Consider the following 24821-nt stretch of genomic DNA (forward strand, 5'->3'; position numbering starts at 1 on the left):
TTTTGCTGCAAAATTGTTTCCCTTCAACTAGCCTGTCAGATTTGTGATTGTATTTGGAAATATTTTAAAATTGAAAGAGTAACACAGATACCTGTGCTAACAATTTTTTGAAAATGTTTATGTCTCCCAGACTCTTCTAAGAGTTTCAGGGATTCACAGTTTGTCAATTTGCTATTTTGCTGCAGGTGGAAGTTGCAACTCCATGAACTGACAAAACTTCCTGCTTTTGTACGTGTGGTATCAGCAGGAAATCTTCTAAGCCATGTTGGTCATACCATCCTGGGCATGAACACAGTGCAGCTCTACATGAAGGTTCCAGGAAGCAGGACACCAGGTGAGTGTAATCTGCATGAAAAAATCAGGTTCTGCTGTGGGGAGTTGGATTTAACTGCACTCCAGATTTCCTGTATCTTACAGCATGTCTTAACGTGATAAATATGCATATTCAATATTTTTATATTTCATACTTAACTGAACTCTGTGTGTTCAAAGCACAGAGAGTGGGGAAATTTCTGGATTTCTGCAGTGCTAGGGAATTGTCCTGCTGACCTCTTGCATGCAGTAGTGGATTCTTTAAGGAGAAAAAGAAAGTTGAGTTTCTATACAAGAACAGTATTTGTATTTTACGTATCTTGGAAGTTTTTAGAAACTTCCCAAGAGGTCTGGTACAATCCTAGAAATCAGAGATTTCCATTTTTTGATTTTTACTGTCTGAGAATAGGACTCAATCTTCCATGATGAATCATGCTGTGCTGGGGCCCTGGACTGGGACTTGAAGAATCTGCACTAAATTTCAGGGTTTGTTTTTTTCTGAAGTACATCTTCAAAAAATTCCTTTAGGGATTATAGCTCAGTTTTCCAGCTGTCTAAAGAAGATAAAATACTGGGCATTTCTACATGAATTTTGACATCTCTTTCAGAAAGATTTTTGTACTTGTCTGTTCAGTGCCTGAAGTCACAAAGTTTTGCACCTGACCAGGGCTGTCAAGAGAGCATGAAATACAAAATCTGAGCTTTTGAAGTCTTTTTTTCTGCAGGAGGGAGAAACTGCTAAAATATTGGTCATATGTCCAAGATTGGTAGTTCCAGTTTTCTTTTCCACAAACTAACAAAAGCAGAATTCTCATGTCACTGGTAGCTTAACTGTTTGAAGCAACTAAATAGTGTATGTAAGTGTCATATATAACAATACTTAAACTATGGTGTTAGTTTTTTTAGCAATTGTGTCTTTGTATTTCATGGCATTGTTTTTGATATAAAGACCTTACATAAAGTCTGCTTACTTTTCTCTTAAATTTCAGGTCATCAAGAAAACAATAACTTCTGCTCAGTAAATATAAATATTGGTCCAGGTGACTGTGAATGGTTTGTTGTCCCTGAAAGCTATTGGGGTGTCATGAATGACTTCTGTGAAAAGTAAGCTGGATGTGCTGGTTTTCTCTTTTATTAAATTTTTTGTGCCTTTCTCAGACTTGAGGGGGGAGATTACTGAGGGTGTTCTAAGGGGACATTATTTTATGGGTTTTCCATGTAGTCAGAAAAGTCTTTTAAAAGTAGGTCAAAATGCAAAATCTAGAGTTCGTACAAAATACCACCATGTACAATACCCAAGAAGCTTGGGTTGCCTGTGACAAAAGCAAAAACAGAATTCTCTTGTTAGAAGCAAATACAGGGTCACTGGTATTCTGACATATTTTCTTGTTGCATTTAGAGTGAAGGCTTAATTTGGTCAGACCCCAGGAGGTGTCATGGCAGGCTTTACTTAGATTTAAATATTTGTAACTCCCTGGAAAAGCTGAGTTACCCTGAGCACTGGGGAGCTCTCAGCCAGCTCTAAGATAAGAAATGCTCTGCTGTGCCTTGTGTAGAGTGGTTTTAAAAACAAACAGAACAATGTATATGCACACATAAAAAAAGGGGGAGCATCAGTTTTATCCCCTAATCATGCCAATGCTCCAACAGGAGCCTCTGAGGTTGATTGTATGGGAGAAGGTTTTTTTTACCCAGTTGAAATTTGATTAAGCTCTTGAGTTCAGAACTTTTCCAGAGCTCTGCAAATTCATCTCAGTGTCTCTGTATTTTCTGCCTGTCTACTGACAGCTGTTCCTATTTCATCCACCCTTACAAAGATAAGCCATCTCAAAAATGTAATTTCAACTGATGGAATAGTCTGTGGCACAACAGGCCTTGTTACTTGCATGTCATTGTCCTTCTGAGGCTGACAGAGAAACTGAGAGCTTGGTAACCTCACAAAATGTCTGCAGTGCTGCTACAGAGACATTTGATTGTCTTTGAAAACTGTGCATTGCAAATAATCTCTCATGGTGCAGTCTAAAAGCAGTGTAATACTGGGATAGGGAGGGGAGAGGAGTGTGGATTTTGCATAACCATAGGGTAAGATTTCATAGTTAGGAAATCCATGTGGAGGTGCTTTTCCATGCTGCTCAGGAGGGTCAGCATCTCTTGGCTGAGAGCACTGACCCATGGATCACAATTGAAATGTTGCCAAGAGGTTGCTTGTTGTGTGGGCAAGCTGCACATGCACACACAGACAGTGTGAGTACATGTTCAGAACAGAGAACGTCCTTGGGAGCTGCTGTGGTCTGTGCAGATCAGGCACTGATGGAAAAGCAGCACTGGGTACTGGTGCCACACTAGATCTGACCAAGGGTTGGTCTGCCTCAGCATCAAAAAATACTGGGAAACTTGAAGGAAAATAGAACTTAACTAGAAGCTATAAACTGACTTCACATGGGCAGGTGGATGGGCAGGTGTTCTAATGTATTGCAAGATGTGAAATTATGAATTATGATCAGGAATTTTATGCATGACACTTTTCTTTTGGCTACTCTTTGTGGGTCACTATTAGCTGCAGAAAAAAATTGTGGTGATGGTCATTTTTTACAGATTGCATTGAAGTATCTGCCACATTGGTAAGTGCTGAAGACTTTATCTTTCCTCTCGTTTCAGGAACAATATGAATTTCCTAATGGGATCTTGGTGGCCAAACTTGGAAGATTTGTATGAAGCCAACGTCCCAGTTTATAGATTTATTCAAAGACCAGGGGATTTGGTGTGGATAAATGCTGGCACTGTTCACTGGGTTCAGGCTATTGGCTGGTGCAACAACATTGCATGGAACGTTGGCCCTCTCACAGGTATGTGTGAGCAGTGCCTGTGCTGAGCTGTGTGTGGGCAATACTGTACTGCACATGGCACAGAACCTGCCAGTTCTTACTGATTTGCCATGCTTCACTAGATGAAAAAAAACGCAGTGTGCTGTATTTTTAAAATATGATGTGTTGAAGCTTTGAATAATTCCATTGTAAGAGGAAGAGAAAGCAGCAAGAATGCAGTCTTGGCACTCGTGCTTTGAATGGGCTTGTAGAAGTAAAATGTGTAAATTTATGTACTGTCTTCTTAGGCCATTTCTTAACTTTTTCTCCCAAATTTGTTCTATCCAGCATACTCCACTATGGATTTCATACTAATTTAAGGACTAGTCCTCTAATATTGGTGGGAGAGTGGCTATCTAATAACTCTTTGGTGAAAGCAGCAGGAAATGCAAACAGTTGTAAAATTCAGTTCATAAAGAAATATTATTATTAAAGGAAGACCTACTGCTCTAGAATTCTTAAGTTTTGAGCCATGGTATTGGAAGGATTTTTATCTGTGAGTGTGGAAGGAAATTCTTTAGTTTTCTGAAACAAGAGTGTCAAGTGTTTGATGAGAATGTATTTCCAAAAAAACTTTTGCTTTCTTAAGTGGTTTAAAATGTGTCTTTATATGGTGCAATAGAGAGTGTGTCTCTAAGATTGTGTGATTGACTGATAGACCTCTCATGTTCAGTCACAGTAAATTTTGCAAAACATTTTTAAAAGAAGGGTGGAGTGAGTAGGCTGCTTAATGAAAAAGTCTGACTCACTCCTTCTCTCAAGAAGAGATTATATACCATAGCAGAGTAGAATCATGGTAAATTGTGAATAGGCTGAGATGCAGACATTTCAAACCTGGATTTTTTTTAATCTGGAATACTTGAAAATTTACTAATTAATAATTTTTGAAATACAGCTCCATGTTCAGCAAAGAAATGGAACACTTGTCAGTAACTTCACAGGTGTTTGTTGCTGCTGTGGCATTGTGTGTTCTTTCACCATCATAAATAAATGTCTTAAAGGAGATTTTAAAGAATAGAAATGCAGTTGGAATGAATGGCTCATTGTGAATGAAGTTTAGCTGTAGGAGATACAAATCATTATTATCAACAGAGTGATCTTGGTTGATAATTGTTCCTTAAGCTGACTGCCTGCTTCTGTAACTGTGTGTTTGTGCAGCCTGTCAGTACAAGCTGGCAGTGGAACGGTACGAGTGGAATAAGCTGCAGAGCGTGAAGTCCATAGTGCCCATGGTTCACCTTTCCTGGAATATGGCTCGGAATATCAAGGTCTCAGATCCAAAGCTTTTCGAAATGATAAAGTAAGTTTTGTTTATTTGAAGATTTACTGTGCCCTTTTTCTCTTCACACATAAACCAGTGTTGATTTATAAATAGTTCTTTGCAAGACTTCTGTTCCCGGGAACCAAAGCAAAATTACTTTAGGTTCTGTTTTTCAAACACAACATTTATAGGTATCCCTAATTTTATTATGTTTTATGTGATGTTATTGTGGCATAGCTTTAGAATTACTTAAGTAACATTTTTAGTTAAATGTGCCATAGACTTAATTCAGCAATTTACAGAATGTTGGCTTTGATCACAGCAGCTGTTCAGAGTATGTATCATGAGAAATAGCAAAATTAGGTCATCAACCCAAATATTAGAATTGGGATATATAGTCATTTTTACAGCAAAGTTAAACTCTACATTTCTAGAACTTGTAGTCAGTGTTCTCATGCTGTCATTTGGAGATGCAGTATAAATCTTTTAAATAAAGGCAAGTAGGAACTTGAGAGCCTCCTTCCCTTTGCTCTTCTGAACAATGAATTGATTGATGTGTAAAATGATAATTGAGTTTAGTGACATTTCTCATATGCATATTCCAACATGCAGGAATATTCTAGCTTCAAGCATCTGTAGTGATTTTCTTTAAAGGGTGCAACTTCAAGAAATGTAAATCATATTGCAGCACCATACTGAGGTTGGGAATGAATGAACATTTCAGCATATTACATAGGTTTGTCTTAAAGTGGGGGAATAAATTCCAAAGTGTATTACTCATCATGAGAATCCTCTGGTAGCAGCACATTCTGCTTTCCTGAGTCTACCAAAGCACTTCTGAGCCCTTCTGAGTCTTACCAACATACTGGATAAATAAGCATTGAATCCTTTTATTATTTGCCTTGAAATGGGCTTTAGAAAATGAGTAAGGTAACTTGTGGAAAAAAGGGCAAAGAAAAAGAGTGTCTTTTTATTTCCCCCAGTGGGATTTATTGGTGACGTCTGAGTGCGACACCTTTTTACAGTAGGAATTTAATTTAGGCTTGAACATCTGTTGCAGAATGGTGGCATTGGGGAAATGTTAAATTTGTAAGAACTGAGAATGTTGGAAGTTGACAACAGGGAGGTTTGTAGTCACTCTAAAGCTTGATTATAGGGTAGCATTTGTGTGTGAATGCTTTCCTAAAATCTAGGAACTGATACTTAGGGTAAGTAAAGTATTTGCTGAAGTCCTGGCAGTCCTGCCCCTTCTACTAAACAATTTGTACTCATATTCCTAATGCCAGCTGTCATAAAGAAAGGACAAAAAACTGAATAGTTAGAAATGAGAAACAGGGAAAAATGCAGGAGAGTGTGGGAGGCAGAAAGCCAAAAAGTCCATTTAAAAATACCAAATCTACAAGCTTCACTTTTATCTTTATTTGAATAAAATACATATAAAGCTAAGCAGACATCTATTGAAAAGCTCAAAGCAGTTCTGGAAAGTTTTTGAAAAAATATGATTTTGGTATTTTGGCCTCTTGTATTTTGCATTTGCCATGGTTTGGGTTTAAAAGGAGAAGAACAGCATCCTTCTCCAAGAAAATCACTTAAAACATTACGGAAAAACACAGAGGGCTAAATGGTAATTTGCTGTTGTCTTGCTGGTTGACACCAGCCCAGCTTTTTCTAGCAAGAGACTCAAACTTTAGTTGTGCTTTACAAATAAACAGAGATGCTGAGGAGCAGATAGAAATTCTGGGCATGCATGCATTCACTTTTTCCAGTCTCCTGAAACCATTTCCAGTTTATTTGGATTAAGCCTCCCCCATCCAGGTTAGTTGTCAGCCAAAACTCAAGTTCCTGCTGTGGGTGCAGAAGGAAAAAAGAGGGGATGATCAGCTCTGGTTTGTAATGTCCAGTAGCAGCAGCCTGAGATAACCTTTTGATGTGGTCACTCCTGTAGTTATGGAATAGCAGTTCCTGGAAATCAGTATCAGCACAGCCTGGTGTCTGACCTTGGCTTTGTAAACACACTGGAAATGCAGAAACCTTGATGAATTTCCTTAAGATAGGGAAGCAGTTGCATAATTTTCCTGTGGACTCCTTGTCTGCAGGAAAAACTGTGGCAAGCAGCTGTTGTCCATGGCACCTGGATTTTTTTGTTTCCAAAATAGAGACATTGTGAGTTGCATATGTGTGAATATATGCATGTGTATAAAAATGTTGGAAAAATGGTCATTTTTGATAGAGCTGGTTGAATTTCATCTTGGATAGCTGCTTCATTGTCATCAGGAAATAAAAATAAGTGACACAGCTGTCATCTTTTTGCTGAGCACACGTCTAAATTGCATGTCTAAAATTTCATGTTTAGGTAGTTTTGACTTCTGTCTCTGGGACTTCTTAGGTATCAGCACAGTACAATAGATTAGCTCTTGGAAAATGATAAAAAGTAACTTCTAATTCAATTTGAAAGAGAAATACAAATATGTCTTAGTGGGTTGTGTGAAAGTAACCACCGCAGAGGCAATAAACTAAAATTTGAGCATAGATATAAATACTGGGAACCACATTAGTGATAAAAAAATGGAGTAGCAGAAGGGAAAAAGCAATAGAAGAAGGAGACTCTGCTTTTGGAAGATATCTGATGCCTCATTATATTTTTAGTTAATGTGCAGTTCAGTCCTGTCTTGCAAGATGGAAGTCAAAGAGCAAAACCTGAAACTTTCTCATGAGATGTTTTTTAAAGATTTCATTTTAACAGTAGAACCATGAGCAGGAGCACAACAGAAAAAATTATTTAAAACTTGGCTGAGGGAGGACAGCCCTCATGAAAAGAAAAATTAACTGCAAACCTCTTAGATGGAAGCCAGAAGGACTTTTACAAATTCATCTGAGGAAGAGAAGAATTTGAGAGGTAGAGCGAACATAGTAATAAAGGCTTAAAAAATTAATTCCAAAGTAACTGAAATACTAAGTTCTATTACAGAAATAGTTTCAGAAATGTAAAAGAACATGACACAGGAGAAATTATTTTGCACAAAATCATGAAGTTAGGTAAAATAGTTTTCAGTGTCAGGGAAGATGTATTACTGGAAGGTGCAAAGAGGTCGGTTCTGCATTGCCAGTGGATGGTCTCCACACTTTTGAGAAGTTTTACTGAATATCTAAGTATTCAGATGGGTTTATCACTGCCCTTTTAGACTAAATCAGGATTATGTCCATTTTTAATTCTCTTCTGTTGAATATTTGAATTTGACTAGACATAATTTGCTCATATCTTAATGCCATACCTGCAAAGAATTTGAGAGGGGGATGGTCTAGATTTTCTACCAGTTGGATTCTCACTGTACCAGAATAAAAGCAGGCCTGCAGTACTAAAAGCTGACCCCATTGAACTTGCACACTATCACTTTGCTAGGAACCTTTTTGGCTTTCTTAAGGCTTCCCAAACTTCAGGAAATTGCAGTGCATATTCACAGTGATGGTTTGTATCATTTCCCTCATATTTAAATGCATGAAATAGTTAACATTTACATTTTCAAGTGCCATTACTAGGACCTGAGTTTTATCCAAGGAGGGGGAGTTCACCTTCAAGCTATTGTTTTCTGCTTCGTTTGTGAATTTGGCAAACATTATAGCAGTGTTGTAAGTTGGTTACATTCTGGGCAGTTCTTTTTTCACAAGTGTAACAATAGAAAATGCTTTGAAAATAACACTTTGAAAAGTCTTTGGAAGTCAGGAGTGCAGAACAATGGTGGCAGGTGTGCAGGTGTGCTTGCAATTGTTCTTTGGGGTGCCAGAGACTTTTCCAGGTAATAGCAGAAAAGAATGGTAGATTTTAAGTGTATTTGAAATAATCAGGCAGTATTGCATAAATGAATGCTTTTCCAAAACTGCTGAGTTTATCAGGAGCACAATAACCCAACACTCGAACGAATTAATATTTAATCTATCACCTGTGTTTGGCCTTAACCTCATAACTCACATTCATGTCAAACTTCAGAAGTGTTGAAGGAGTTACAGCTTAATGAGCTGCATAATTTCCTTGAAATTGGGTACATGATAATAAAGTTGTTTAACAGAGAAACACACTTCCAGTTTTGTGTTATCCTTACATTGAGGGTGTTAGTGAAGCCACTGTTTTTAGTGAAGATGAACAGTATGAGTGTAAAACAAGAGGAGAGTATTTCAGAATTCTGAGATTCTATTAACTACTTGGAAACACATGAAAGAAATGTGGTGGTTTTTTAAAGTAGAGAATATGTGTATTACATGTTTCAGGCTTTAAAATGGGAGAAGGATCAAGTTGAAAGCACTTGATAGAACTCTTGAGTGCTTTGTTTTCTGTCCAGTGTTTGTTTTTGCCCTTAATTTTTTTCAGTCTTCTTTCTGCATCTAATGAGCATGTAATGTAACTGCCCTGTGGAGAAGAAAATTGTAGGCTGCAAAGGCTGCAGCTCAAATAGGGTAGCTCAGATCTAAAATTATTGTAAATAACATTGTAATTTAGAAATTTGGGAACCTATTTTGCCAGCTTTTGTTTTTTTTGAAGAACATATGTAGCTCATAAAATGCTAGAAAAACAAGTTATATTTTATTGTGAGGAAGAGACAAATCGTGACATAAAATTATTTAGGTATTTTTGCCTTTACAGGGGGTATGACAGGGAATTGTAGGCTTTAATTTGACATTTGAACAGTTCTTCTCTTCATAAAATAAATGCTAGAATTATTTTTGTGGGTTTTTTTTTTGTTTGGTTGGGGTTTTTTTTTTTTTGTTTTGTTTTGTTTTGTTTTGTTTTGTTTTGTTTTGTTTTGTTTTGTTTTGTTTTGTTTTGTTTTGTTTTGTTTTTTTTTTGGTAATACCAACCCCTCTATTCTTTTTTCTTTTGCATGGGAGGAGATACATGTTTATAGATTATATTTCAGCTGTGTGTAAAGTGATTCCTGGCAGAACTTGGGGTTTCAGAAAACTTGGGATAATAAAGTTCAGTAGTGTCAAGAGGGCAACAGGAGTTTTAGGATGTTAAAAGAGTCCTTTGGATCACGCTATAGTCACACAAAATGTAAACAGCTGTGCAGAACTTGGCAGTTTTTGCTGACAAATTTATGGTTTAAAATAAAATACATGAGTTGCTTTTAAAAACACATTGTTCTATTGTGCTTAAAAGAGCATTCATGTGTTTCAGTCATAAATTAAAGGTACAGCCTGTTTGCAGGGCAAGGGGCAGTCCTGAAAGAGACATAAGCACAAGTCTGATTTCTCCCTAAGCCATGAGTCCAGTGATTCTTCCTAGGGAGCAGGCTCCAAGTGCAGGGTCTTGGAAGAAACTGAAGCCTTCTTGAGTTTTGCTATACAGTTGAATGTTGAACTGAACCCACAACTGCTTTTGGTTGCAGGTACTGCCTGTTAAGAACTCTCAAACAGTGTCAGACACTGAGGGAAGCTCTGATTGCTGCAGGAAAGGAGATTGTCTGGCATGGACGAGCAAAGGACGAGCCAGCTCATTACTGTAGCATTTGTGAGGTCAGTAAAAATGTGTTGGGTCATCTACTCTTGTCATACCTATTTAAATTTTGCCCTGTCTTTTGTTGTTGATGATACTTAAATATTGGTTTTTAGCTGCAGCATCTGCTGTGTGATGTAAGCACATCTGTGTGATGCAGTACTGCCTTCCAGGAGCTCATCCAGATGTTTTTTCTAGACATGGGCTGTATTTTGCAGAAGGCTCTCCCACAGTACTTCCACAACATTGTTTTTCACTGGGTTGATTTTAAATTCATAAGTTTTTTTATAAAATGTTAACTCTTCCTGCATAAAATTTGATCTGCTGAGCTTCATTTTAAAGGTATACCTATCTTCATTTCAGAAGTCAACAGCACACCCAGAAGAGAGAGAACTTAAGTCCTTTTTTCTGCAGGACATAACTTTTTGCTGAATTTTTTCTTTCTACTTACTGTTAATAGTTGCTTTAAAGTATTGGATAAGAGTTTTCATGAAGCTTAAAAGAAAAGAACATTTTCCTGTCTCCTGAAAATGAGTTTCTGGTTATCCTCTGGCAAAGCCTCTTGGGCAGGATGAGCATGTGGCTCAGTAGTAAGGAAATAAATAACAAACTTATTGAGCAGACAGTAAAAAGGAAAAATAGGTATAATTGTTTGAAATCCCCACCTTACTGAGTAACCCCTATTCAGCAAATGAATCCTGCTTTGTCAATATTGACCCAAAGCTTTCCCATGGCACTGTTCCTGCAGACATCCTTAGTGTAATATTAGTGGTTTTACACTGCTTCACTTCTGCCCGAGCCTTGGGAGAATAGATTTCCACTGAACAAATGTAATTTTTCTCTTTGCATGCACAGGATAAGGTTGTAAATCTTGAAAAAAAAGCAGTTCTCATGGTTTTAACTTTTTAAAGAATGAAATTGTAACTCTTGGCTTTCTGTTTGGTGTCTAATAGGTGGAAGTCTTTGATCTGCTTTTTGTCACTAGTGAGAGCAATTCTCGAAAGACCTACGTTGTACATTGCCAAGACTGTGCACGAAAGATAAGCACGAACCTGGAAAACTTTGTGGTGCTAGAACAGTACAAAATGGAGGACTTGATGCAAGTCTATGATCAATTTACATTAGTAAGTCAAATTAATAAGTGGGTGCATAAATACATTATTTGTAAAGCAGTTGTAGATTGTCTTGGTGCTCCGTTGTACGAGTACCGTGGACTTTCTGATTCAAATGGAGGTTTGGGTTGTGTGTGATATTTGCAGAACAAAACCTGAAGAGTCAGAATTGTGTGAAATACTACAGTAACTTACTGCAGAACATAACCACTGAGTTTTCAGGAAAAGTATGATGTTACAATTCATAAAGTTGTGGCTTTAAAAATCCAATAGAGATCACCTGAAGACCATAACTGGATCAGATGGAGATGGGAAGAATCAGGACAGTGAAGCTTGGAGAAACTAGCACCAGGTTCAAGAGCATCTCTAATACATTGGTTGTGGTATGAAGTCAGTATAGCAGCAGAGCATCCTATGCACTCAGACCCTTCCTTCCCCTTCCCTACCCATCCCCTCCCAAATCAGCACTGTCCTTCTGCTTAGCAAGTGGATGCTCTCAAACAGTTCTGTCTCTTGGCTTGGGGCCTCCTTTGCATTTCAATTTAAAGCAAAAAGCCTCTTTGCCATTATAGCTCTTTGCTATGTATGGCAGCCTCCTGCTTTGAACTGTGTCAGCACAACTGTCCTAACATTTCACCCAGGTTTCATTGTTCCAGGCAAAGATGGCTTTTTTTGTAACCACGATGAAAGCGATGCTGGATGTATTTATAAGCCTTGGTTTCTGTCGAAGGAGACAAACTTTGGACTAAGTGTTATGGGAATTTCATGTTGGATTTGCTGTGACAGCCCAGTAAGGGCTGTGCCTTTTGATTCATTTCCAGGTGCTGCAGAAAATGTGTGTTTAGTTATTTCATGTGTTGGTAGCATGCCAAGCTGTGACCTGAGTTAAGGCCTCAAGGTTTGTCAGTAGAGGCTGGCAAGAGTGTGGGACCATGTCCTCTGAATTTAATTGTCTTCATTAGTCTCACAGAGCCTGGGTTGCTTGAACTTCAGTTCACACTTCTAGGAGGTCACTGTCATTATAGTCTGTGAAATGCTGCAATTTCTAAGTGATGATCTGTTATAGAAAAACATATAAATAAACACCTGTTCTCAGATACTTCATCCAGTTGAGTGGAAATGGGGAAGACTGTTTCTGTATGGAAATGAGAGGGAGGGAAGGGTATTTTGTTGTCTGTGCTTATACATTATATAGGTAACAATGATGATAGTGTCCCTAGAACAAGGGTTTTCAACCTGTGAGTAGCTCCTTCCCCCACCAAAACCTAAGGCTGGGGCTCTGAAGGACATTGATAATTGTTCCTGTATGAAGCTGGTGTGCCATTCATTTCTTTTAAAGGGGATATACACTCAATTGGGAAGTCATAGCCCAGAAGTGACATCTCTCAGATACAGGAATAGAGTTAAGGTTTGTTGTGAATCACAGGATGAAGATAATCTCAGCTGGCAAAGGTGCAATAGGCCAAAGAGAGACTGGGATAAAGTACCAGGAGCAAACACAGGGATGACCCAGCATTAGAGTTCCATAGCTGGGTACTCTGGTGTGATCTAAAGTCTTTAAAGACTGTGAGCAGCTTTTTGTAGGGGTTCCACAGATGAGCAGGAAAAGGGGAGGAAATGCCATCAAAGACTCAGTGTTTGGATGGAGTGCCACAGAGTGCAGTACTGGGAAGCAATTAGGTGTCCTCTGGACCTTGTCTCCTGACAGCAGGCAGGAACAAGACACCTCACTTGGCTCTTGAGGCACTTTGTCCCTATGTCAGAGAATCCAAAACTCTTTCCACAGATACCTTAACCTCAGGGGGGTATGTTACTGCTCAGGTAGAGGGGAGGAGGGAAAATGAAACCCACAGAGGCTTTAGAGAGCCACAAATGGACCATCTCCCCATTGGTAAACAGGTTGAGAATCCCTGTTTTAGAGTGTAAAAATTAGATACAACTATACTGAGGCCACATGGAACTCTTTGCTATCACAGTGAGACTTGTGGCTCCTCACATCATATTAACAGACATCCCCACAGCATACTCCATTTTGCAGTACAGGCAAAATCCTAATGTATAAAATACATGTTGTATTTGAGTAGGGTGGAAAAAAATGTCACTGTTCTCTCAAAAGAGTCCTGAAGTATAAAAAGAATAGCGTGTGTGAGTTTTAAACTCTGATGGTTACAGTTTGTGCAGGTCTTAGTTAAACACAGAGTTTTGCACCCTTGTAGAAAAGGTAATTTAATGTTTTCTCTTTCAGGCTCCTCCATTGCCATCCTCCTCATCTTGACATTTTTTCATGGACATTAAATGAAAACTTTTCTGATATTCAGGAAGTGACCCAGTTCTGCACCACTGATTTTTGTAGCTATCCCGTAAGGCTGCTGGCTGAAAGCTGTGTCTATGCAACCTTCCAAGTGCGGAGTGTCAACCAACTGGACAGGAGAGAGCACTGCCTCCTACTCCAGAACTCAAAACAAATAAAGCTCATCCAGCTGTACTTCAAAAAAATAATTCCATGTTTTGTATATATCTGACAAAACTGGCAACATTATACAGACTACTGACTTGAAGACCACCTCTTTTGTATTTCTCTGTTTCTGGGCTGATGAGTTGGTTTCATCCATTTTTCCCCCTTCAGAATTTCCCTTGGAAAAAGTACTAGCTTAGCTGGTCATTTCTTTGTAAGGTAGTTAGAAATTTTAAGTCTTTCTTTGGGCAACTTTTTTTTTCTTTTTTTTTCTTTTTTTTTCTTTTTTTTTTTTTTTTTTTTTTTTTTTAATGTGAAGAGTTAGGTGATATAAATTTTTTACTGCTTTTATGTTTTTCTGTCTTGTTTTGAAACCATGACGGTTACACTTTTGGTTCCTAAATAAAATTTAAAACAATTAACAGCCAAGTCACAAAGATAAATGGGTTGCACATAGACTAAGGAATAAACTTCAGATTTGTGATTTTTGTTTCTAATCTTGATGTAAATTTACACTATTTATAAATACATATTTATTGCTTGAAAATATTTGTGAATGGAATGCTGTTATTTTTTCCAGATTACCTGCCATTGAAATTTTAAGGAGTTCTGTAATTTCAAACACTACTCCTATTACATTTTCTATATGTAAATAAAACTGCTTAGCATTGTACAGAAACTTTTATTAAAATTGTTTAATGTTTAAAGTTTTTCTATTGTTTGAGTTTTAAAAAGATTTTATGTACAGTGCCCAGTTTTTGTTCTTTTTTGAATCTGATTATATATATTTTATATATACTCTTGTGCTTGTGTATATATATAATATATATAGAAACTCGAATATAAATATGTGTATAAAGATTTAGAGACTAAATTTTTCTCGTTTTAAGTTTTACATCTATGGTAGATTTGAGGTGTCTACTGTAAAGTATTGCTTACAAAAGTATGATTATTTTTAAAGAAATATATGGTATGTATCCTCAAGACATAGAATGACCTTCAGACTGGTTTATTGTTAAATTGCACTTTTTGCAATAACAGACCAATAAATAGTTGCTGCCAAAATGTAGTAGTAGAAAATAAGTAACAGCTAAATTTTAAAGCTCTTCAAGAAAATACCAACTTTGACAGGAAGTTTGGCACTAGTTTTAGAGGAGGAATGAAGAAGATTGAGTTTGGTGGGGATGTTCTCTAGATTTCAACCAAATTGCAACTTCTATATTACAATATGTTCTATTAACAATTTTGAAAGTTAAGACTGAATCATCTTGGCGTCATTGTTGACCCCAGAAAAAGACGTTGTTTTGTGGTATTCTATTGTATTTTCACATATTTTGTAATACGAATTCACTGGTAAATTTTTGAAGCACTAGGTTTATTTAGGACAAGTTTATAATATATCATTGTAACAGTTTGCAGTTTTAATGATGGTATTTATTTTAAGTTGCTCCTTTCTCATTAGCTTCTTGAAAATGCATTAAATCTAAATTTCAAAATTGATAGCTTTCTTATCGATCAGAGTTGACTGATGCAGAAGGTTCTGCATCCAACAGTTTCTCATAATTTCTCATTAGTGGGGTATGTTAGTGATTGCATTGTTAAATTTTTTGTAATCAGTGTGAAGTGTTACAGGCACAGAGCATGCAGATAGTTCCTTTTGAACAAAAAGAATCGCCTCTTATGTTGTAGCTTCAAATGAAGGGTGTTTGAATGAAGAATCAGCACAGTTTATCTAATGCTGTTACAACAGTTTAACCACAGTTTGAGCTGACTTTCTTGCTAGTTCTTACTAGTTGGACAAAAGGGTGTAGAGATGAAAGAAAAGTGTAACCAAATGCTCTTGCCAGCAAAATTATCAACTAGCAGTTAGGAAGCCAGTATTTGCAGTTCTGTAAAGGTTTAAGTCTCAGCTCTTGATAACAAATTCTACAAATCATAATTTTTTTTTTACTTATGTATTTTATGCAGTCATAAATATTGTAATCTTGACAAACCATGCTGCAGCTGAAAAGCTACTCCTTTAAAGTAGTCTTAAACCCAAATAAAAGCAAGATACACTTACCTCAACTAATGGCAAACAAAAGGTCCTCATTTCTCAGTGCTGTAAAAGAACATTGCTAATTAGGGAAAGACTACTGTGTGCTAATCAGAAGAGCTTTGTACCTTTCCTCCACTTTGGAAAAGAGGATATGGCATTACCAAGGAAGAACATTCATATTTTGCCAATACCAAATGAGTAGAGCATCAGACAGCATATCTTGTGCTGTGGGAAGGGTTGTCATGAATTGGAATTGCTGCAGGGCTTTAATATTTTGCAGTTTCCATACTTCTTAATCACACTCTGCTCCCAAGCAATGGACAGTTTGGTTCTATAAGCTGCTATGATTTAGAATGCTTTTGTTTCACTTTATTAAAAAAGCACAAGTTAATATTTCGTCAGTTGTACTTCTTAAGAAGCACTTCTGCTTCTTCAGTTATGGAGCACATGGTGCCAGGTGGAGCATTTGTAATCTCTGGGTGTTCCCAAGCATTAGGAGTTGGGCAGGGTGGGGGGAGGCTGGAGCCTGGAGCTGAACTTTCCAAGGAATCTTGGTCTTGGAGCCCTTGAGCTCCACAGCTGAGCCCCACTGCAAGTGATTCTGATCTGCTTATGGCTACAGATTGTGGTAGCAGGCAGATTAAAGATGAAAATGTGAAAGGATGACAACAGCCAAAGACATGGCATTTGCTGCAAGGATTTTCAAAAAGTTACTGGCTGATAGAAAAATCATACTGTTAGAGGATGGATAAAACCAGAGGTAGAAACAGGTTAAAAAAATAGCATAAAGTTGAATTACAGATAAGAAGGAATTAGAAAGAATGAGCAAGATTTGCTACTGAGCTGTGGATCTGAGAACTCCTTGAGGAGCTTGACAAAAAGGGATCCTTAAATGGGGAGAATAAACAGTCATCTGTTTCTGGGCTTAATTAAGTCCTTCCATAAATATAATCAACAGAGAATTTGATTTGTAAGCTTTTCTCTGGATACATAACTTGGGAGCAGTTTAACTTTGCTGTTTTGGAGAGGTTACAGTTTAGAAGTAGTGATGTTGGTGTCTATATACAAGAATATTTAGATGAAAATCACTAAAAAGTGAGAAGCACCTACTGACAGGAAATCCCAAAGCTTCCTGGATTTGTGTGGCAGAGATCTTGTTGATCCTAAAGAGAAAGTACCCTGAATCTGTGCCTTTCTGTGTGGAAGAAGGACTTCCAAGTAGCATTAAAATGATGCTTTACTTAAATTAGCACAACTTTGCTAAATTGAGCCAATTCTTGGGTCAGAGGTGGACAAGGCTTGGGGACTCCAGAGCTGGTGATTTCCTGGCCACAATAAACTTATTGGTTGGGTGAAAGAAGATACAAGGGTTCAATAAGACCGTGGGGAAGAGGATACTCACCCTTGGTTGCTGCCCTGATCCTGGGAAGGAGTTCAAACATGGTACTTAGTGCAAGGGTTAGGAGGGTGCTTAAGCCTGAGCTTCCCTAGGTCAGAACCATTTTGCCTGGAGCCAGAGCCATGATGGGGCCAGCAGATGAGTGTGGTAGGAAAGCTTCATGTAAGAAGGACTTGGCCAAAGGAAGGACATGAAACTGTTGGAGCAGGTTCAGAGAAGGGCTGTGAAGTTGACAAGCAGGACTGTCAATGCCCCATGAAGACAGGCTGGGAAAGTTGTGGTTGTTCATCCTGGGGAAGAGAAGGTGTTGTGGAGAGCTCAGAGAACCTTCCATTATCTGAAGGGGCTACAGAGAAGTTGCAGAGGAACTTTTTTGCCAGGAACTGTAGTGGTAGGTAAAGGGGGCATGGTTACAAGTTGAAAGAGGGGAAATTTAGCTCAGATAATAGGAAGAAATTCTCTGTGAGGGTGATGAGGCCCTGGCACAGATTGCCACAGAAGATGTGAATGCCCCATCCCTGGCAGTGTTCAAGGCCAGGTTGATAAAGGCCTTGAGGACCCTGGTCTGCTGGGAGGTGTCCCTGCCCATGGCTGGGTGCTGGGACTAGATGAGCTCATGAAGTCTATTCTAAGCTCTTAACATAAATGATTCTGTGATCTTCCATGGCTGGGAGTGGGAGCAGGCAGAGGAATCACTCCAGCTGACAGTGCATGGAGACAAGGCTGGTGAATGTGAGGATTTACCTCGGGGACAGGTCAGAGCCAGCCAGTGCTGCCTGTTCCACTGTGCTGGTGCTGAGAGTGGAGGAAGGAGGGGTGCAGGTGAGACCCAGACAAGTTCAAGCAGAAAATGAAGCTGAAGCTCAACCCCAGGCGAGCTCAGTGCAGGGCACAGGGTGCCAGCAAGGGGAGGGCACAGGGCAGCCTCATTCCAGGAAAACAACGGCATTCCTCCAAACAGAGGGGAGAGCAGGACATTAGGGGGAGGAGGAACATGACATCTCCTTGTTGGTGCTGGAAACTCCATGCAGAGCTGAACAGAGGAGATGGAGATGCTGGGCAGAGCCCCTGCGGTGGCAGGGACATGGGGAGGGGCTGCAGCACAGCTGTGCCTGGGGCACAGGGACATCCCTGAGCCCCCAGGAGCTGCAATGCCAGCTGCTGTGCCCAGGAGGAGCAGTGCTGGCCTGAGCCACTGCACTGGGGGAAAGGGAGCAGGGATGAGCTGTAGAGCTGAGGGGTGAGGTGCATATATCCATATCTATTTTGGGAAGCCATAGAAACCCTGAAGGGTTGGAAGGTGGGAAGAGGCACCTCAGAGGGAGGGCTGAGCTCCCAGCCTCACCAGGCAGCAGTGTCAGTGTTTTACAGGGCACTGCCAGTTCCTGCTGCCAGGGACCTTGCTAAAGGGTGAAAATGCAATTGCTGCTGCCCCTGCCTGGGGAACAGTGGGGCAGTGGGCACACAGCAGCTGGGGGATGTGTGGACCTGGGATGAAAATGGATTTACTGGAGCCCTCTGCCTCCCTCCTGTCCTGCCCCTGAGCTCCTGTCAGGCACTGCTTCCTCTCTCACAGAAGAGAGGCAGCACACTCTGCTTTCTAATAGGATGGAGCACTGCTCTCAAATGACATCCCACAATCTTCTTTTCACATAGAAGGTATTTTCAAGCTGTAGGACAGAGGAATTGAAAAGTAGCAAAATCCCAGGAAAGGGTTAATGGATGGTTAAACAAATGGGCTGAAGCACTGACTCCTTTAATTCATGGAGCTGGAAGATTCTTGGAGTCACACCCGAGCAACTCAGCCATTGCCAGAGTCCGTGGGAGCACTGAAACGTGGCATGAGAGAGTTGGCTCCAAGTACATGCTAAAGCTTAAAATCATTGAAAGAGTCAGGAGGGGACACCACAAGAGAAGACTGAGAGAAGGAGCAGCCTAAGATGTGTGCTGGGCTATCATTTAGTTCAGCCTTGTGGGCACAGAGAAAATGAACAGGCATAAAGGATGTCTTCACCCCTTTCCTCCTCTGTGCTTTTCATAACCAAATCACTGGGAAACTGAGCAGTCCTTTGAGGAACCTGGGCTTTTCTTGTGGCAGTGGTCAGTCAGCTGTAGCTGTCAATGCCATATGCTGAGTGCAAAGTGCAGTTCATGTCCTGGATGCTGCTGGAGCTGTAATCTGTTCATTTAACATACAGAAAATGTAGGGGTTTGGGGTTGTTTTGTTCCCCCAGAACATCACTGCCAGTGGGCTGCCCCACAGCTGACCTTCACAGCAGTAACTTGGAGGATTTTCGTGGCACCTGGAGAAGGCTGAGAGGTGGGCAGTGTGTGCAGACAGGGTTTGGTCACCTGCCTGCCAGCTGGGTTCAGGTGGGTGCAGAAATGACCAGTCAGGAACCAAAGTGGTCCTCAGGTAGCAGAGAACATTGGCTGGAGGATGAGTGAGGCACCAGGAGCAGCCTCACTTGGGCTGTGATGAAATCCAAGGACAAGAACAAGCAGCCAGTCAGAGTTGCCACATTTGGGGTTTTTTGGGGGTGAAGGGGGGAGTGTGGACGGCTTTCTTAGAGTAGACAGTATCACAGTGCAATGTGATAAGAGCATCTGCTGTGGTTCCAGTAGTTGAAAACCTCCTTAAAGGTCAAATGCCTTCATAGCTGAAGGTCTGGAAATGTATTCCAGGGGCTCAGGAGCTGCTGGCAGGCTCAGGGCAGACTTGTAGCTCTGTGTTTATGTGCAGGGCTTTGTCTTGCTTGGGATCCCAGTGTTATCTCTGCTGTCATGGATTAAATGCTGATCTAGGGATGTATCCACTGCAAACAGAGCAGCTCTCCCAGCCCCTGTGCTGGGCACCAGGAGGAAGGAGGAGCAGGGAGGAGCTGGCTCAGCTGGCACAAGAGAGCAACCCCTGGGCTGTGTGAACCTTCCAGCAGCTCCTCACAGCCCTCCCTGAGTCCTGCTGGAGGAGAGCCCAGGGCAGGGCTGGTGCTCACCCACCCCCTTGGGGAGGGCAGACAGCAGGAGCTGGGGATGGTGGAGGGGTTTGGGGCTGCTCCTCATTAATACCCTGCCCATCTCCTGCACCTCCTGATGCTTCCCAGGCTGGTGCAACCCTGGAGGCCTCGTGAGAGCACCCAGAAAGGTTTGTTCTTAGGGGGCAAAGTGATTGTAATTATGCTTGGGGAGGCAGAAGTCCCTGGGCAGCCCAGGGATGCTGATATGCAGCCATCAGATAAGGGTGAGGACACCAGATACCTGGCTGGGAGACTGAAAATAAAAAAAATGGTTTTCAGTGACAGGTTGATGGGGTATAATGTTACTGAGAAATAGCAGTGTGGGCTCAGGGGTGCCCCATGGCACACATTTTGCATCAAAATACTGAGCTTTGGCCCAGAACCAGCCCACAACACATCCTGGGCAGATGGACATCTTAGGAGAAAAATGCCTCAGCTCCACATGGATCATCATTATCCATTCCTGCACTCAAAAGCAATGAGATTTTGGTATTTCTAAACATGGATGAGGGAAATTGCTGTGTCTGTGTGCTGTCACCAAGTGATTCTAAGTAAGTCAAGTTGCAACCTAACATTTAAATCCTGCTTCAGCATCTTCATTCTCAGGGGGAATTTCTTCACCAAAAGGGTTGTCAAGCATTGGAAGGGGCTTCCCAAGATGGTGGTGTTGTCACCCTGAAGTGTGCAAGAAACAACTGCATGTAGAATTTATTGCTGTTGTTTGATTGGTGTGGTGATGTTTGGCCAAAGCTTGAATTTGATGATCCTGAAGGGCTTTTCCAACATTAGTGATTCTGTGATTTATTTTGATCTTTCAGCTTTTACCCATGTTCTCCAGTGAGAAATTCTACAGGGTTATCTTCTACAGGGTTATCTCTAAGATACAGACATTTCCCCTGAAAAAGAAAAATTAAAAGATCAGGGGAAAAATACCAGTTTTTGTGAGAAGTGTCTTAGTGATGCAAGAATAAAATTTGGTTTTTTTAATTAAGGTAGCAAATTAAGAAGTAGAGGAGCAAATTCTGGCAGGGCAAAAGTCTGGGCAGGCAAAAAAATTGTTTGACTGAGTGCTTGATAAACCCCACTCAGTTCTGTTAACAGAGAAATAGTGTGTGTGTCAGGAAGTCAGGATACCTTTCAAAAGCTGCTTCAGCAGCTACAAAGTGAAAAGGAAAGGTGGAATGGGTTTCCAGCACCGAGCAAAATGAGTTGGCAATTATCCTAAGTGCAACTTCAGTTCCTAATTTCCAAAATCAGAGCAAAATGCTGTTTACAGAGCTCGATGGAGCCTCCAGCAATTACTGCTGTGTTATGAAGAATGCCATGGCTAATGTTCTCTATGGCTTATTTGCACAACCAGAGATGGAAGAACATAAGACAGCATATGAATGAAGTGCAGCAGTGTCTGAATAGGTGTTTGATTGCCCTGTGTGTGCCAGGAGCTGCCTCTCCCAGCTCTCTGCTGCCTCTCCCCCTCCCGTCCTGCTGGCGCCTGCAGGGCACAGCCCCAGCCCTGCCAACAGCCCGTGGCTCCCCTCCCTGGGTGCTGGCCACCTTTGGGCTGTGCTGCTGGACTCCTGAGCTGTGCATTCGTGTGGAAACTGCGCTAGAAAAATCCATTTGGCCTCCAGCACGGAAACATTCCCAGCCCTGTGCCGGGGGAGGTTGGTCCTGCCCCCAGCATCCCACCTCCTGTCCCCAGCATCCCACCTCCTGCCCCCAGCATCCCACCTCCTGCCCTTAGCATCCCATCTCCTGCCCCCAGCATCCCACCTCCTGTCCCCAGCATCCCATCTCCTGCCCCCAGCATCCCATCTCCTGTCCCCAGCATCCCACCTCCTGCCCTCAGCATCCCACCTCCTGCCCCCAGCATCCCACCTCCTGCCCCCAGCATCCCACCTCCTGCCCCCAGCATCCCACCTCCTGTCCCCAGCATCCCATCTCCTGTCCTCAGCATCCCACCTCCTGCCCTTAGCATCCCATCTCCTGTCCCCAGCATCCCACCTCCTGTCCCCAGCATCCCACCTCCTGTCCCCAGCATCCCACCCAGGGGTGCTGGGGCTCACTGGGGTGTCCCTGCAGAGGTGCTGGCTCCTGGAGCAGGGTGCTGGGGCAGCTCAGCACCTTCCTGCCCTGCTGCTCATCATCAGCCAGGAGCATGAGGAGTGCAGTGTTTTCCCACCCAGGGCTCTGAGTTCTGCTGAGAAAGGGATGAGGATTTGTGCTGGTGGATTTTGGTACTGGAGGGGGGATGGAGGGGTGGAGCACTCTGCTTCAGTGTTTGCTTTCCTCCCTGCCAGATTACCCACATTTGGGTTTCTGCCCACACCCCCCACTGCAGGGACACTGGGTGCAGGGCAGCAGTGCACAATGTGAGTTTAAAAAGTGGGTTTTTCTGTGGCTGAGGAGAAGGGACGTGCATTTCTTCTCATCTTCCAGAAGCTGGGTGGTGCGACTGCTTTTGAAAAACTTGAATACACAGGAAAAAAAAAATCTCACATGGAGAGGAAGTGCTGCTCACTGCTCTGTGTTTTTTTTTTTCTTTTTTTTTTTTGCACCTCCTTCCTCTTCCAGTTTGTTTGGCAAGCTATCTTGCTTGAGATCTGCCAGAGAAGAAGCCCTCTTTCTCTCTATTCTGGCAAATCTCTTCACTTCTTGAATGTCTCCTGTGCCTTATTTGTGTGCTCATTTTGGTGCTTTTCAGTGGCTGTGCTCATCTCTCCTTCTCAAAATACCTCCCTTTCTCTTCACATTTATCTCCATGCTGTCATTGGCAAACATTCCTAGTGCAGCCTTTCTGTTCATTGACACACTCCTTGTGTCTCAGCCATGCTCATCACCTTCTCTTGGTGGATTTAATGCTCAAAGGGGAGGAAATATTTGGGTTTGAAGAGTAGGTTGGCATTACAAGAGACTTCCAGACCAAAAGATACCATAAAGCAATCAGCTCAATACTGTAGGTAGGTCTGTGCCTGTCACTGATAATGGCAAATACTCTGAGATATAAGAAAAATAGTTCTTTTTAAAACAGCCTTTTATTTGTCTCCTTGCAAGGTGATTCATTTGTTTGGGCTGTCTGAGAAACATTAAATGTCTCCAAAGTTTTAAAAACTGAAGGTGTAATGTCCCTCCAACGCTCCTTCACCTTAGTACCCATTACCAAAATGCTGTTTTAAATGTTGGTTTGACTTGAATTACTTTGTGGTTCTCCACTTGTTCTTTTCACATTTGCCTCTTGCTGTGCTAAAATGGGGAAGTCTCTCCCTCCTTTATCCCCCAAAGTTATTGACCAGTGGTTATTGGGTCAGCAGAGGAAAAAAAGCTGGTCCAATTAATAGAAAATGAGCTAGAAAGAGTTGCATTTACTTTTTTTTTTTTTTTTTTTTTTTTTTTGTTAGTGAAACCCCATTCACAGTTTCTGCTTTCTTTAATGTATCTGTTATACCTGTTTGGATGGCAGGTTCCCCTGAGCACAGTTATCTCATCTGAAGTGCAGAAGCACAGAAAACCTCATGCCCTGGGGTCTGCTCCCTTAATTAGGCTGGAACTGGGGGACCCAGTGGTGGTTTGGGTGATAACAACCTTTCTCTATTTCTTCTCTTTGTAATTTCTTCCATCCTCTCAGGGTTCACCACAGGGAAGTTTTTCCCCTGGCACCTCTCCAGCTGCAGGAGAACAGAGTTTCTCTTCCCTGTCCCAAGAAGGGAAGCAATTCCTGCAGTGAGGAATTGTCCCTTAGGACTAAGGGAGTCTGGGATCTCTCTGCTCCTCTGAGAGAAATTACTCAACTTCAGTAAACATAAGGGAATGAGGATGGTTAGAAGGAGAAACAGAGAGAGCTGTTTGGGTACAACATCAAGACAACTTGGTAGTTAATCTCTCCAAAAACCCAAGAAGAAGGAGGAGGGATAGTTTCCTGAACCTTTTCCTCCCAGTTTCACCTGGGAGGAAAGCAAGTTCTCTGACCCCAAGGTTTCCAAACCCTAAAAAGCAAACAAAGAGCAGAACAACCCTCTTGGGCCATTCTGACTCTGAGAGAGGAGAGGAACCTGTATCAATCCATGAACAGCCACTGAAGCTGTTTCAGATGTTGAAATAAAAAGTCTCTTGAGAGTACCAGCCCTTGAAAATTAAACCAGATGCATTTTTGCCTGATAACTTGCTTTTGATTATGATGAAAGTTTGTTCTGAATGAACATTTGCAGGCATGCAAAGTGGCTAATCTGGCAAACCAGCACTTTAATAGATCTGGGATCTCAAAGCTCCCATGTGCCATTACTCAGTGTTCTCTCCCTCCCACTCACAACTCTGATGTTAAGACAATTTCTTTGGATCAGGATAAGGTTATTTCCTTCAGCTTGGGTTTGGTTTGGGGTTTTTATTCCCCAAAAGGGGTATCAGTGAAAAATTAGGGTGTTTCCTTGAGAAGACAGTGAGTCATTAGTAGATATGTTGCAATAGCTTTATTCATAAATATTGTAAAATTATTCACATCTATAATTTTACAGACACTGCAGAACTTAAGACTCCTTTTCAACTGAGAAAGATATTTCCTTGGCCATGACAACCTGGGACACCACCCTGGGAGCCCCAGTCCTTGTTCCTGCCATCCCTGTGACATTTGGGCTGGCACACTCCAAATCTCTGGAGTTGTGTTTGGGGAGGAGTGTGAAGAACAAGACAAAGCAGGATCCTTGTCCTGTTGTGTCCTTGCACTACCCTGACATGGGAATTCCTCAGCAGTCTCCTCTCTCCAGGCTCATGGCATCTCTCAAGGTTGATCTCTCCTGGAAAACCCTCCCTGTGTCCCTCCAGTTATCCTGTTATCCAGTTCTCCTGTTTTCCTCTGCCCTGTGCTGAAACCCCAGCTCTTCC

General features: G+C 41.3%; 1 protein-coding gene across 8 annotated transcripts in view; it reads left to right on the forward strand.

Moving 5' to 3' along the window:
- KDM6A (lysine demethylase 6A) overlaps window positions 1-15559 on the forward strand; it is a 149998-nt gene extending 134439 nt beyond the window's left edge. For 3 of the 8 annotated variants that reach the window (XM_056506552.1, XM_056506584.1, XM_056506576.1), the window contains 7 exons: window positions 186-334; window positions 1302-1416; window positions 2971-3158; window positions 4335-4476; window positions 9819-9945; window positions 10879-11049; window positions 11311-15559. In XM_056506552.1, coding sequence (XP_056362527.1) covers window positions 186-334; window positions 1302-1416; window positions 2971-3158; window positions 4335-4476; window positions 9819-9945; window positions 10879-11049; window positions 11311-11367 — 949 coding nt within the window. In that variant the 3' untranslated portion in view covers window positions 11368-15559. Of the gene's footprint in view, window positions 1-185; window positions 335-1301; window positions 1417-2970; window positions 3159-4334; window positions 4477-9818; window positions 9946-10878 lie in introns of all 8 variants that reach the window. The other 5 variants (XM_056506567.1, XM_056506603.1, XM_056506594.1 and 2 more) reach the window with 3 other exon arrangements.
- The last annotated feature ends 9262 nt before the right edge of the window (window positions 15560-24821 follow it).

Source organism: Oenanthe melanoleuca, chromosome 1 (assembly GCF_029582105.1).
Source record: "Oenanthe melanoleuca isolate GR-GAL-2019-014 chromosome 1, OMel1.0, whole genome shotgun sequence".
NCBI classification, from domain to species: domain Eukaryota; kingdom Metazoa; phylum Chordata; class Aves; order Passeriformes; family Muscicapidae; genus Oenanthe; species Oenanthe melanoleuca.